General features: G+C 30.6%; 2 protein-coding genes across 2 annotated transcripts; both read left to right on the top strand.

Annotated features, from left to right (window-relative positions):
- Nucleotides 1-278: 278 nt before the first annotated feature.
- Nucleotides 279-2,222, top strand: LOC118029467 (fructose-bisphosphate aldolase 5, cytosolic). The gene is made up of 3 exons (XM_035033366.2): nucleotides 279-431; nucleotides 974-1,656; nucleotides 1,757-2,222. Exons 1-3 carry the CDS (start codon nucleotides 404-406, stop codon nucleotides 2,117-2,119), a joined length of 1,074 nt encoding a protein of 357 aa, XP_034889257.1. The 5' UTR covers nucleotides 279-403; the 3' UTR covers nucleotides 2,120-2,222.
- A 2,644-nt stretch (nucleotides 2,223-4,866) lies between these two features.
- LOC118029468 (protein transport protein sft2) lies at nucleotides 4,867-7,616 on the top strand. The gene is made up of 4 exons (XM_035033367.2): nucleotides 4,867-5,265; nucleotides 6,588-6,846; nucleotides 6,949-7,053; nucleotides 7,324-7,616. The coding sequence occupies exons 1-4, from the start codon at nucleotides 5,069-5,071 to the stop codon at nucleotides 7,432-7,434; spliced, it is 672 nt and encodes a 223-aa protein (XP_034889258.1). The 5' UTR covers nucleotides 4,867-5,068; the 3' UTR covers nucleotides 7,435-7,616.
- The last annotated feature ends 8,848 nt before the right edge of the window (nucleotides 7,617-16,464 follow it).

Below are 16,464 nucleotides of genomic sequence, written 5' to 3'. Positions count from 1 at the left end.
TTCAAAAAATGAAGCCGAAATGAATTAGAAGGGACATTGACATTAATGGTTAAAAATTATTGGTTGAGACAAAGATGTAAGCATCTACCTCTTCAAATTTTGGAGGGAGCAAGCTGCAGATGAGGGAGGAGCTTTTCCACACAATACTTCAGGGTGCACAAGCTAAGATATAATAATACGAAATGCCACTTGGCAGAGACATTGATCACCCATTGCTTTATCCAGGGACGATAATCTGTGTTGGGCCAATCTTTTGACACGCGTTGAGATTTGTGGGGTGGATTTCTTTTGGTATATTCTATTGAAGATGATCTATATAGAGTGGTGCTTGTGAAAGCTTGTTTTTGCATTTTTCTCTTTTCGTCATTCTTTATCCGATATCCATCCTTGAAAAAGCTTTAGCATGTCGGCCTTTGTTGGAAAGTATGCAGGTATTACACCTCTCCCCCTCTCCCTCTCTTTTCTATGTCCTACCTTTTGAACTCCGTGAAGCTTGTGTCGAGCACTCAAGCTCACTTAAGGCAGCATTTTGACTATGAATTCATCACCACTGAAAGCTGGAGGCTACAGCAGAGAATTTCCTTCTCCTTTGCAGCTATGGATATATGCATATCCATGTTCTTTTGTTGGTTACAGAAGAGAGGCTCGAAAGCGAAATCACTTCAGGAATGTGGGATCGATATGGATGCGGTTTTGAGCTACAATTAAGTTCATTGGCGAATATCCAGTTTAACTTAATTGCCTTTGTTGTAGACTTTCATATACAAATGATTGAAAATTCACCTCTTGCAACATAAAATCATCTAGTTTTGTGAGTATGGGGCAATAAGTCATAGTGCATGGTTTGACAGATTCCCGACTCTAAATGCATGCGTGCACATTTATTGAAGCTTCAAATGCTAATGTATAGGTTATCTACTGAAGCGTTATATAGCTTCTAAGGTGGTTGGCTTTTTTCCATTGTTTACTCCAGATGAGCTGATCAAGACTGCCAAGTACATTGCCACACCAGGGAAGGGCATTTTGGCTGCAGATGAGAGCACAGGCACCATTGGCAAGCGTTTATCAAGCATAAATGTTGAGAATATCGAGTCCAACCGCCAAGCCCTGCGTGAACTCCTATTCACATACGGCAAAGCCCTGCCTTACCTCTCTGGTGTCATCCTCTTTGAAGAAACCCTCTACCAGAAAACCTCTGATGGGAAACCATTTGTTGAAGTCCTCCAAGAAAACAATGTCATTCCTGGAATCAAAGTTGACAAGGGTGTAGTTGAATTGGCCGGGACTAATGGTGAAACCACAACCCAAGGTTTTGATTCACTCGGAGCACGCTGCCAGCAATACTACAAGGCCGGTGCACGATTCGCGAAGTGGCGTGCTGTCCTCAAGATTGGCCCAACTGAGCCATCTGAACTGTCTATCCAGCAGAATGCACAAGGGTTGGCTCGTTACGCTATCATTTGCCAGGAGAATGGTCTGGTGCCTATTGTGGAGCCTGAGATTCTGACCGATGGGGCTCACGACATAAAGAAATGTGCTGCTGCAACTGAGACTGTGCTTGCAGCTGTTTACAAGGCATTGAATGATCACCATGTTCTTCTCGAAGGCACACTCCTCAAGCCTAACATGGTGACTCCAGGCTCTGATAGCCCAAAGGTATGACCAAAAAACCAACATCACTGCTTAAGTACCTCATTCAGCTTGTCATACTTGTCTTCGATTACTGATTAATCTTCTAAGGGTTTGATTCTTGAAGGTGACACCTGAGGTGATTGCTGAATTCACAGTGACCGCGCTACGCAGAACCGTTCCACCAGCTGTACCAGGCATTGTGTTCTTGTCTGGCGGGCAAAGCGAGGAGGAAGCAACACTGAACCTCAATGCAATGAATAAGCTCGAGGTGTTGAAACCATGGACTCTATCATTCTCTTTCGGCCGAGCGTTGCAAAAAAGCACACTCAAAACATGGGCTGGAAAGAGGGAGAACGTTGAGAAAGCTCAAGAGGTGTTCCTGGTTAGGTGCAAGGGGAATTCAGATGCAACTCTAGGCAAGTATGCTGGAGGAGGTACTGGTGGGTTGGCTTCAGAGAGCTTGTTCGAGAAGGGGTACAAGTACTAGGCTTCTCCTTGTTTATGGGGCTGGTGATTTCATGCATGTAATCTATAACTAATTGTATTCTACCTCCTTACATTGCTAATTAATCAATTGCTTTTGGTATGTATTTCTTAGAGATAAATTGTTAACGAGTACAAGGGTTGGAGGATTTTGTCATTTTCTTCTTGCAAAATGCTCAAAGATACATAATTACGAGGAATTTAGATTTCAGATTTCATATAGAAGAGCCTTCATGTTTACGATAGATTGATGGTCTTTATGATGATATAATGGGTCTCCCTTCACCTGCAGAAACAAGTTTTTGCATGGCATAGGAAATTATTTGATGATTAAATTAGTAAATTTGGAGGATAAAAAAAAGGTCTTTAGAGTATCTGTGATGTGATGTAGAAGAAGAAATTATTGTGTTTGAGAATATGGTAGCGGTTGCTTTTCAAATAGCTTTTTATGTTGAAATACATGCAAATGATGTTTTTTTTTTTTTAAAAATCATTTTTAATATTAGCACATCAAAACGATCTAAAAAGTACAAACCGCACTCAATTTTAGCAAAAAAAAAAATCAAAATTTAATGAAATGCAGGTACAAAACAATGCCAAACGGTATCTGAAGTGTAGAGATAGGTTTGATAAAAGAGAGTGTTTTGCGATGATCGGATATTATCGAGGAGTAACTTGCATGGTAGTGAAGTCATAAATGACCAAGTATTATCAAACCTCGTATAGGGGAAAAATAAAAAATCTAAAACTCCTATTAAAATTATATATGTTTATATTTATTTTTTATATAAAATAATTTAAAAAATTAATTTCATGCATTTTCAAATAAAAAACATTCTAAAAAGCAACAATAAACATAATGCAAAAAAAAAAAAAATTAACGAGTAGTGGCAGATCGATATAAAAACAATTATGAAAATCTATGACTTTTAAAGTTTAGTATTGTTGGTGTATGAACTTTTCAAAAATATTTTTTAATTGAAAGTATATTAAAATAATATTTTTTTTAATTTTAATTTTTTATTTTTGATATCAACACATCAAAATCTTAAAAAAAAAAAACACTTAAAAATATTAATTTATATTTTTTAAATGAAAAAACATTTTTAAAAACATTTTAAAAAATACTTTGAACAAAAGCTAACAACGAATGAAAATGTGAATAAAAAAACGCATTCCGAAAATAACATAGTCGTGTACAAAACTTATATATAAAAATCTAAAAGCTACTGATGCGTGCAATATATGTTGGGTGGCGCGTAGGATACCTCTCGGTGACATAACCTGTCGTTCCACCATGTTATTAAAAGTGTCATCACATTCTCTTTCTTCTGGTGTGGTGTGTGTTAGTTGTGGATGAACGATTTGTTATCAGTGAGGGTTTTTTTTTTTATTTTCTCTCTCCTCCCATAAAATTTATAGGTTGGCCCTTATTTTTTTAATATTTCAAGTTCAAACCTTATTCTTTTGGCTTCTAATTTTTGTTCCTATCCTTTTATAAAAGTTTTATTTGTTTTTAATTTCTCCCTTAATTACAATTTATAATATATTATTTTTTTCAATTTAATTTTTATTTTTTTATTTTTTTTCTTTGGTATATTCTTTTATTCCTATTCTTTTGATTTTATTTTTTGTTAAAGTCGTTTCTCCTTTCGCTTTGACCCTATCCCCCTCCCCTAAAGTTTTGCTCTTTGGTTTTTTTTTTTTTTTTTTTATATCAGTTTATTTCAATTACATAACCTAGACCACAAGATTTGCTGGATAATCTTGATTGGCTCGCTTCTTATTAAACATATTATATGTCTATCACATATTATCTCGTGTTGTTTCATGCTGGAAGTTTTGTGCATTTTTTATCTAGTTTTGTACTTTTAAAGGTTATTTTCTTTAAGTTATTGTGATTTACAAAAAAAAAAAAAATTATTTATTATTGTTGCCTATCTTTTTTTAATTGTCTAACTAAAATAAAAGTTACTTATTAAACCCGATCAAAGTAATTACCTGATTTTTTCTTATTTTATTGAAAACCGTTTGCTGCATGTTTGTTTTTTTTTTTTTTTTTTTATTCTAATTTTAGTTTTTATTTTAATCTATACCTTATTTGAATATGCTTTTTTTCTTAAATATCTTATAAGTTATATTTCAATTGATATCCCTCCTTTATGATTTATGATTTTTTTTATTGAGAATTTTTTAATTGAGTGTTTTTTTAAAAACTATTTGTATGTAATTAATTTTTAAAGATATTGTTTTGATTCATCTATAGACAAAATTTAATTTTAAAAATAAAAAAAAATTAATTTTAGATAATATTTCTAATATATAGTCTTGTATATATTTTTTTCATTTTATTCTACTCAATTAATTTTATGTTTGTCTATTTCTATTATAATTTGATGGAGTAAAAAAATAATTTTAGTAAATAAATTTAGTAAATATAATTAAGTAAATATTTCATCCACATATTTCTCTTAATTTTTTTATTTCATTAGTAATTATTTTTATTGATTTTATTTATTTATTTACATAAATACTTTTCAATTTATTTAATTAACTGTTGCATAAAACTTTTAACTTGTATTTCAATTTTTTTTATATATAAAATATATATTGAAAAGTCTACATATCTGAATTTTCTGCGAGTTAAATAGGTAGTAATTACTTAACCTCCGTACTGATCCCTTGTGAAGTAGCTATGTCAAAATCACTTTGACTTTCCTTCACATTTCACATCCAGACTCGCTGTTACTGACCACCAGTTCAAACGGCATCGTTTCTTTGAAAACTATCATTTTCCCTTGACTTCTAAGCTTCAAACGGAAATACCATTTCACCTCCACTGCTTCACCAAACTGATAAGCATCATTACAACATCAAGATCGTTTCTTTTCTCAAAATTCTCGAACCTTAACAAAAATCTTCAATTGGGTTGTCTTTTGTTTCAATAAAAACAATGCAGAGTTGGTTTTCAAGCAGTGGAGAAGATCAGCAACAAGAAAAGCCCGCATCTTCTTTGTTGGCTGATTGGAACTCATATGCAGCAACAAGCAATTCAAATGAATCCTCTACTGGATTAGGCAGCATCGGTAGCTTTGATCTTGAAGCTGCTGTTCGCTCTGCTAATGACACTGTTTCTGGCACCTTCAACGTGTAAGGAAAAAAAAACTGAAGGAAAGAATATTTATTTTGGGGAATTGAAATTTATGTATTTTTCGGTTTTTATATAGAGAAATTTAACTGTGAGATGTCTTGATTTTGTTGATTAGAGGGGTTTTAGGCACCTTCAATGTGTAAACATATGCAAAAAGAAAGCAGCTTTATACTCAAGAATTGGACTTTATATATGTATTTATGTGATTATACGGGTGGATTTAATTGTGGGTTTCTTTTTTATGTCGTTCATAGGAGTAATTTTGGCAAATCTTTAGTCGTAAAAAGAATTGAACTTTATGGGTGTGTGTGTGTTTATATAGATGAGTGTGATTGTGGGCTTTGATTTTGATTTGAGGAGATTGACTTATGATTTGATGGAAGATATAATGGTTGTGGGGTGGGATTTGGATTTATTGTAATTTAGAGTGTTGCAAGTTAACTAGGTTGTAACTTGTATGGCTTCTGTATTTCTAGTATTCTGTTTTTATGCAATGAATGTGAGTGAGCTGATTCTAGTACTTGTGTGTTTCTGCGTGCCTTTGCTGACTTATCTCTCCCATTTCACTTATTCCAATTAGCGATGTAATTTCTATTAGCTACTGGAAGGATTGACGAATTTCAGTTGGAATAGAAGATGGGATGTTATTTTATTGTAGTGTGTACTAAAATCAATTATCTTAGGTTTTCTGATTGGATAGTAATATTCCAGTGGATGAATGCTATCAGATGACCCTTTTTTCACAATTTAGATGTGAACCAAAAGCATTTGTTGCATGGTATGAAAAAGTTTGCCGATTAGAGAAAGTTCTTATTAGTTACAACACAAAGAATCTCCTGAACCAGGGTTTGATTACTCTAGTCATGCAGTAGTGTCATGTGGAATCCATAGGAGTTTTTCGATCAATATTGAAATGCATAATGTGTTTGCTTTAGCTCTGGCAGGGTATTTGAATTCTATGATTGATTAATCTCCAATAATTGCACCTTGGCATTTCCATTAGTATATGAGTATGAATATGCCACCAACTGCACCACAGTACTTCATCAGTGAGGGAAGTGTTCAATTATATCATATCATTGCATTTCCTTGTGCCTTGATGTTATGTCTGAAATTTTGAATACAACCTGCATTGCGAAATGATTTCATCGGTGAATATCAAGGAAATGCAATTATTATTATTTATTTAATTATTTTTTTTTATCTTGCTTCTTATCGCAAACTCTTAACACGTTTTGTATTTTTCAATCTAAGCTCAATTGAAAGGAAAGTTTTGAAGAAGGTGATAAATCTTGTATTTCTTCTTTTGATGCCTATCCAGGGTTTCTAAAGGTGTGAGTGGGAACTTCCAGTCTGCCACCAGTAACATCCCTTCAGGAAAAGCTCTAATGTATTTTGGTTTATTTCTAGCGACAGGCGTGTTCTTTGTTTTCACTTCATTTGCCCTGTTCCTTCCTGTCATAGTACTTGTGCCCCAGAAGTTTGCTATCTGTTTTACACTTGGTTGCGGCTTTATCATTGCGTCATTCTTTGCACTCAAGGGTCCCAAGAATCAACTTGCTCACATGTCATCGAAAGAGGTACTGGCTATGCCTCCATTAGAAATTTTCATGGCATGCTTGTTTTCTATATTGTGGCTGCGCACTTCTAATCCTTTTTTCTTCTCTTCAATTTTTCTACAGAGGCTTCCATTTACGTTGGGATTCATAGGCAGTATGGTGGGTACCCTCTATGTTTCCATGGTGCTTCACAGCTATTTTCTATCCGTGCTCTTCTCTGTGATACAGGTAGCTACCACCATACAGTTTCTCTCGTTATATCTCATCTGTTTATGTCTTGCAATGAGAGTTTGGCTCGAGATACCGATTTTATTGCAGTTCGTCTGTGTTTGTTTTTCATGATGTCCTTATTTCATTGGAAGAGTAGATTAACTCTTGTGTATGATTGAAGTAAATATCTTTCGGAAAGAGAAGTACAGGAATTTGCCAGATGCATCCATCAAACATGATTTGAAACACCAAAGATTACCATTTCTGATGTTTTCATTGAATATGCAGGTTCTTGCCCTTGCATACTATGCGATTTCCTACTTCCCTGGTGGATCTACTGGGCTGAAATTCCTCTCATCTTCCCTGACCTCATCAGTGATGAGGCGTTTCGGGAGTTGACGATGGCTGCCATGCGCATTTTTCCCTTGTATATCTTTCCTTTTCCCTGGCTTCTTGTTCTGCTAGTGTATCTAGAAAGTAGGAACTTTGAGGCATGTTCCTGAATTGCAGGTTTCAACTCGAATACTTTGGTTGCCTTTACTCTAGTTTGAACTCCTAAAAAAGAAAAAGAGAGTGAAATTAGTCTGCCGCATTTTTCACATATAATTTTGTTCATGTAGTATGTGTATTTGAAGTGAAATATTATTGATTGAAATAGAATTTAAAAAATAAAATTAAAATCAAAAGAATAATTATATATAAAAAAAACCATATAACATATTTTATTTTCTCTATGCATATCAAATTTAAAATTTTAATTATTCTTGATTCCTTAGAAAAATATTATTTTATCATTGATTTCATAATTTTAATGTTTAATTAAAAGATGATAAAGAATCATATAATACATAAATGAAATCATATACTAGTATAAAATTGTTTTGAACATCTCGAAGGGTGGTAGTGGCGATGATTTTCTCCAATACTAGGGTCTCCCATCCCAAACCGCCACCACCTGGATTGATCGGAGGTTGTGCACAGAACTGGAGAGAAGGGATTGCGGAGGGAGGTCATGCCTATAACTGGTAGCTGGTTTGCTTTTATTAAAATTAAAATTAAAATTAGTGCCTAAACAATTTTACAATTCGTGGACCTTTCTCTGTTCATGTTTTTATAACGTTTGATTGTTTGTTGCTGCGAAGAGAGACAATGAACATGGTTTTTTTTATATTTTCTATTTTAAAAATATAAAAAGTTATTTTAGAATTATTTTAAAGATGTATTTATTTTATATATGTTTTTTATTATTTTAATCAGATATATATATATAATTTTTTTTTCCATTCAAAAAACACACATAAATGCATAAAACCGATCTCAAGGCAAATCTTGCTCCAAGGCCATGGGTGATATTTTTAATGATGGGCCATATGGTATGGGTATCATTCATGTCTTTCAAAAGGCTGTTCTTCCAAGCCCGGTATCCATCAAGCAGATTCTTTTCTTTGTTTTATATTATTTAAAGTTGTACTTAAAAATATTTTTAAAAATTTTTTTCTTTATTTTTTTTTTTATGATTTTGAATCATTTTGATGTATATATGTTAAAAATAAATTTTAAAAAAATAAAAAAATATATTTTAATATATTTTTAAATAAAAAACATTTTAAAAAGCATTTTTTATTATAATATCAAACACAATCTAATTTAATAGCCCAATCTAATCTAATATCACTTTGAAAGTTAATAAATTTTAAAGTTTCATTTGTGGGCATAACCAAATGTTAAAGATTGAGGAAAGAAAAGCCTAAACACTTGGATTTTTGACTCTTGACCCTCATTACTAAGTTGTGCTTTAAGGCAAGGCAGTCCAAGAGCATAATCCAACTTTACACCCATTACCACTCGTATAATAAACATTATGAGATATAAAAAAATTGAAGGGATTTGTGAACAAAATCCTGAAATTATGGAAGATTAGGTCATCAAAACTTCGAAATGGGGACATTGATTTGACCTTTTAGAGTCTTGTACACGAAAAAGCCATGTTTTTTTTTTTTTTTTTTTTTTTTTTTTTTTTTTTGTAAAGGGCATTATTGAAAGCAAAAGGCAAGTTGGAAAAAACAAAGCTAAAAGCAAATGGGTCAAGAATGAAGGGTTGATATTTATCACAGTATAAAATATACACACAAAGTTAAAATAAAATGTTAAAGCCAAAACTATCATCAAACTAACTAGGTTTTAAGGTGTTTTTATTACTAGTGTTTGGATTTTTCCCAAAATAAAAAAAGACAATAAGAAAAAAGAAATAATCAAAGGAATGGATCTTATTGGAGATGACATGGAATTTGGGATTAAATTAAAAAAAATACCAAGTTCATCTTTGAATGCGTTTTTGTTCAAAGTCCAAATCATTTGGGATCTTATTCTTAATGGAATTATATATTAAATATGTCTTTTTTAAATCATGGGTTCGCATTGATTTCTAAATTAATAATTAAAAGATTTAATCATGACCATGCACGATGATAAACGTTATTTCTTTTGTTAATAAAGCTAAATGACCTACTATTTTATGATAGCAAGTTCATCTTTGAACGCGTTTTAATTTGTTCAAGGTCCAAATCATTATGTATTAAATTAATATGTCTTTTTTAAATCATGGGTTTCGCATTGATTTCTAAATTAATGGAAGATCATTAATTTAATTATGACCATGCATGATGATAAATTTTATCAACATTTTAATTTCTTTTGTTAATAAAGCTAAATGACCTACTATTTTATGATAGATTATTATAGATAAATATTAATATATAAAGCTGCGACAAAGGGAGATTATTCTTTTCTTTTCTTTTCTTCGAGCCAGGAGATTCCTTTCTCTAATGTTTCAAATGGCCACAAAATCAAGAAGTTAATTGGCCATAGATCACACACTAGCTTTTGTGAGGCCAAAAAGTAATTCCTCCATGCATTTTTTTTAATCGAACTTTAATTTGAATCATATTTAATTTATCAGATGTCAAGAAATCCTTTGAGATGACAACAAGAGCTAGAGAAAAATAGCTTATTCATATTGTTTTATTAATTACACAACAAACTCAAACAAAAATGAATATAGTAATTTTTTTATATATATTTTAATGTAGTTTGTAAATTTCTCAGGGCGGGATCTAATTGTGTCTTAGAATATCTTCTCATAAACTTGGTAGTATATATATTGTGGATTTTGGAGAAAATGATTAATAAAAAAAACAAGAACAAAAAAAAAACAATATAATTGTCAAGATGCATGTAGGACATAGATTTGGCAAATTATTGAGAGTCAAGTAGTCTAATATTGAGACTTGAAGGCCAGCCAAGAAGATCAATGAGTGAGCTAAAATTATATGCATAATCAACTAATAATCCTTGAATGGATAGGCAATTTTCTTTTGGAGGGCCATGGACCTAATTGATGGGATTTCAATTCAGCAAATGCCAAATCTTGTTTTGGATTCATCATAGTGTATTATTAAGGTGCTTGAAAAAGATAAAATAAATCCTAGCTAGGGTTCATATCCCCCCATTAAATCATCCATGCACGTGTGGCCGATCGTGCACCAACCAAGAAAGTCTCTTGATAGCTCTTTGTTAGACCAGAGGCTCCACCTCCTTTCACAAATCCAATGTCTAATCGACCCATCTACCTCCCTACTCCCCCTCTCTCTAATTTCCTCCCTCTTTTCTTGCTTGCTTGCTCGCTCTAGTGTGAACATGCATGTTCTTGTTTTACTATGTTGTGCAAGAAATGTACATGTGTGATCATATAGGCAAACAATACAGTTTATTTGATTTGATTTGACCCTCGAATTGTATCAATGTATCAACTTGTGCATGAAATAATTATGTTCATCTTCTTGTTCTAAGTTGGGATATTTTGAAAAATATGTCCATCTTCCCTTTCTACTTAATTTCCTATCAACTTACAATAGAGAAAGTTATATTTATGCTTTTGATATGTGATTTGAAAATTTATAGTTTATTTGTTTTGTGAGAAGTGTTAGAGAATAATATAAATTATATGTTGAAATTTTATTTAATAACTTAAGCTTTAGGTTGTGATGATTATTTGATAAGATATCAAAGTTTTATTAATTAAGCGGTTATATGTTCGAATTTCACCACCCTTATAATATTTAAAAATTAAAACACAAAATAATGTGAGTCTGTACAAGTTTCAAGTTCAAAATGCTCTCACTTGAGGAGGTGTGTTAGGGAATAATATAAATCATTTCTTGAAACCTCACCGAATAGCTTAACCCTTTAAGTTGAGATGATTCTTTGACAGCTAGAAATATATTTTAAGAATTTCTTTCTCCCTTAGTTTAAAACAAACACTCAAAAAATAAGCAAAAAGGTATGTTTGAGTCGGTCTTTGAATAATGTCGATCTAGAGAAAAATATTTTAATATCATGAATAAAGGAGAAGTAATTTCTTTGACACTACTAATTCATAATATTCACTAAATACTATTACAACTAACACTACCACCAACCTCATCACCACTACCACAATCCATCACTATTTTATCATCATTCCACCAAAACTCTCTAGTATCACCACTACCACCCATCACCGCTATCATTGTCTACTATTTTGTTATCAATATAACCATTATTTTATCATCATTTCATTAAAATTCTTCAATATCACCACTACCATTCATCATCGCTATCATTGTCTACTATTTTATTATCAATATAACCATTATTTTATTATAATTCTCTAGCAGTACTATCACTACAATAATACTTATCGTCATTGTCAGCTCTGGTGCCACCGCACCACCACAATCAACTATTCATGAATTTCATTTATCAAAATATATGATATTAATCTATAAGAATTTCATTTGTACGTGACCTTTTTCTCACATTGTATTCTCATTATCTTTTATACATACCCTTAAAAGTCACTATCCATCCCTCTCTCACTCACTCCCTCTCATGTGCAACTCTCCATGCCAAAACCAAAACTGACAAAAAAATCAATTAATTAAAGCTTGCACCACGAGGGGAAGGGAAACACACTAGCTAGTGTTTACAAAATAAACTATGGAACGTATGCTTTATCGCAATAAAAAATACAAAAAGTATATCTTAGATCAAGTCATGTGCCCTTCCATCTCGATTGATGCCAAGACATTGCTTGATCGGATTCCAATATCTCATGTTTTGTCAAAAATATTACATGAGATCATGTTCATGTGGTGATGATGATGAGATCGACTCAACAATGTTTTTTTAAGAACAATGATTGATTTGTCAATGATTTTTATTTTTGTAAATAATTAAATGAAAAAACATGAAGAATTGAAAGGTTTGATTAGGAGTTAATTACCAATACAATATCGGAGTCCTTTCATGTAAATAATATAAATTATTGTTTTATTATGTCAAATCATTGAATAAAATGAGATTCTGTGCTCTCTTATAGATTTATTCCTACGTAAAAATCCTCAAATATACATAATATCAAATCACCAAATTATAACCCCTTTTCGTCTAATTAATCATCAATAAGGCTTACAATTTATTCTACATAAATACTTTAAATCTTAAATTAATTTTCAGTAATGATCTTAATTAAACTCTTTTTTTTTGTCATTTTTTCTTAGCTTTTGACTTGCATTATTAATTTCTAGGTGAGGAAATTACATCACCCCATTTGGGTATGAAGAATTCATTAAAAAGCATACAAATGGACCCTTTATTTCTAGGACAGGGAACCCTTTTCAGGTTGCCTTCCATGCAAGGATTAAAAGGTGAGGATATAATTTATCTATTGTCTTTGTCTCTCCTTTTAATGCTGTTTGGACGTCGTCCTTTTGTTTTTCTCAATGTTTGGCTCATAGATCTTCACTTTTTCACCACCGAAAATTTCTTGCCCTAATTCTTTTTTTTTTTTCATCTTCATGATTAAATTATGAATTATAAATTATTCTCTATGGTTTTTTCTAAACAAATTAAGAAATATTATATTAATCAAGTGCTTTACATTGACCACAGCTTGAATTGTCTGTATCGTTGAATGTTTGCAAGGACTAAGGACCCAGCTGCATGGTCAGGATAATTACACATCAAATTTAATTTGTGGTATGATGAATATGTTGTATTTCTTTTCATATGTTTGGAAATTGTTTCTTCATGTATATTTTCAGAAAAATAAAAAATAAACATGATGGTATTGTTTTTGTTTGGGAGTGTGATTGTGGTTGCTTTTCATGTTAAAATACATTAAAATAATATTTTTTATTTTTTTTAAAAATTATTTTTAAGATCAGTGTATCAAAACGATTTAAATCATACAAAAAAATTAATTTTTAACAAAAAAAAATTTAAATTTTTTAGAAATAAAGGTATAACTACATTTCCAAACGCTCTCAGCTTTTTGAGGTATAATAATCAATAACATGATTATAAAACATGATTACGACTAGGTATATGATCCATGACTAGATCTAGATTATAGATTAAGTGGGTTGTTTATTATTTTTTTTTTAAAAAAAAAAACTTTGAAACAATGTTATTTTTTAAAAGATTTATAAATAGTGTCGTTAACTCAGCTTAGACAAAACCCGGCTTGATGGATATTTTAAAAAACAAGATTATAGATTTTTCTATCAATTTAGCCAAAATTGTACCAAGTCACTAGATTGTCCAATTAATTTAACTAGTGTGTATCTTATAACAATGATTAAGATGAATATTGTATATATCCCATTAGTAAGTCTCACTATCTAAAAAAGTTATTTGTCACCATTTTGAGTTTGTTATGCAACTAATTAATCATTTAATTAAGAAGCTTCCTTCAATTAATGTTCAAGCTAGCTTGAAGAACTATTGATCTACTCGGCTTCCTGTCAAAAGTACTTGAGCATATGAAAATTAAAGGCCAGGCTTAAATCTATAGTTGCATTAAAAAAATGATAATTTTTTAAAACTTTTTCTTAGGAAAATGTATTTTCATTTATACTAATGATAGTGAATATTTATCATTATAATTTTCATAGTACATGAAAATTGAATCTAAATAAATAAACAAATATAGATTCGATAACTAAAACAATAATTATTGAATATCTAGGTTTAAATCTATAGAAGAAAAAAAAAATTAAATGCAACTAGATAATAGTTCTAAAAAAATAAACGAAAGTAAATGGAAATTGATATGACAATTTTTTTTTTCATGTTTGATAAATAAATTATTACTAATTAGCACAGTTTTATATAAAAAAAGTAGTTTACATATTCGATTTGTTTGTATTTAAATAATAATAATTATAAAAATTGGTTACAATAGTAAAACTTGGTATATTATGCCTATTTGTTTTCACATTTCAAAAGTGTTTTTAAAAAATTAATTTTTTTACTTTAAATTAATATATTTTTAGTGTTTTCAAGTCATTTTAGTGTGCTGATATAAATATATATATTTTTAAAATATTATTTTAATGCATTTTTGAGTGAAAAGCACTCACAACTACCATAGTTTTTAGACTTAGCCCTATACAATGCCAGGTTCAGGGTCACTGAGTTGCCCAGGTTAAATTTAAAAAATAAAAATAAAAAAAAAACATCATTTTAGTAAAAAAAAAAGTCAACGGATTGCAATCGGGTTTTGCCGGGTCAACCAGGTCGTTGGGTCAACCGGGTCGCTGAGTCAACTGGATCACATTGAGTTTTTTATTTTCCTATTTTTTTTTTTTTAACATGGCTTGATTTTAGTCTTGAATTAACTCACCAGACTGGACTGAATTTCAAAATTATAGTAACCGCACTCCTAGACACCTTAAGAGAATGTTCCTCAGTAAGAAAACAAAAATAAAGAAAGTTAATTAGTGCTTCAACTACAATAATCAATTCATAAAACTTCTACTAATTTTTTATTTTTCTAGATCCTGCCCGTGACTGGTAGCAAATTGTTATGGCACATGACTAGTGAGCTATCATTAATTAGTGGCAATTAACAAATCCTTAATTAATTATTTAAGTCGGTGTGTATTTCATGTTGTCCTTTCTAATCATTAAGACTTTAACGTCGTTGCATTTTATTAGTGTCTCATTACAAAAAACAAAATAATATTAAAAGATATAAATTTGTTTAGTTAAATAAATAAAATGAAAATGTAAAATAAATATATTTTGATTATAAATATGTTTAATTAAAAAAATAAAGGTGAAAATATAAAATAAATATATCTTGATTATAAACTCGAGATGGCAAAACATATAGAACTCATCTGCATATATCATAAACTAGATTATTAGCTCGTGATATGTTGTAACTTAAATCAATTTTTTTTAATATGAAAAAAATATATAGGTGTTGCTAATAATTTTTTTAGTAGAATAAATTAACTCGATGTGATCCAGTCACCTTAATATGTCTAAAAATAACCTAGATAATTGATAAAAACATAGTTCGAATTAAAATAAATATTTAAATTGAGACTTTTTTATAAGTATTAAGACGATAATATATTGAATTGATTTGGATCAACTCAACTTAACCTCTTTCTGCATGTCGATTTATAAGACTATGATAATCTTATAGTAAACAAATCAAAATAAACTATATATAACGTCTAATTTCTAATAAATCTAATGTTGAATGATGAAATTAAAAAAAAAAAAAACTCAATTAAGTAAAATAACCCAAAAAAATAGTCTGAATCAATCCAAATTAACTTATCAAACCCACAATCCTGATTATAAAACCGAAATAACCTAGTAGAAAACATATTGAAACAAATTATAATACTCAATTCTCATTCAACCTCTAATATTGAAAGATAAAATTAAAAAAAAAATCAAATAAAAAATAAAAAACAATTCCAGTGAAATCGGTATAATAAAATCCCCTTTTTATTTTTATTTTATTAATTAATATCAAATCTATATACTATATAAGAGCCAACTTTCTTAAGGGTTGGGTAGCATAAGGTGTTATACATTAATTATCTCTCTCAGATTCTGCACTTAAGATTGGTTAATCACATCAAACCATAGAAAACCCAGTGAATAAACTGTAGACTTAGCTGCTTAAAGCACTGAAAAGCCATGAAAACACTGCAAGTAACAGCACATACGATAAACTCAGCAACTGTGACCACAGAACATGATGGACCACCTTCTTCACTTGTCTTGGATTTATTATTAAAGAAGGCACGATCATATCTTGATCTATGGAATCCTCTGCAGCAAATTGATGCATATCCAATGGTTCCTCTATCAAGTTGGTTTGATCTTAAGGCAGGCTATCACAATCTAATTTAGAAATCCATCAATCAACCATGCCCTAATGATGCTAACTCTTTGATTTTAACCATGATATTCTTAAAGAACCATCTAAATTCAATAGCTTAAACTGTTAAATGAGTTCTAGAATATGATTTATATTATTTTCTAATACAACCTCTTAAATGAAAGCTCTTTAGACTTGAA

The sequence above is a fragment of the Populus alba genome, chromosome 11 (genome assembly GCF_005239225.2).
Source record: "Populus alba chromosome 11, ASM523922v2, whole genome shotgun sequence".
Taxonomy (NCBI): Eukaryota; Viridiplantae; Streptophyta; class Magnoliopsida; order Malpighiales; family Salicaceae; genus Populus; species Populus alba.
This window is presented reverse-complemented; position numbering and strand designations above follow the sequence as displayed.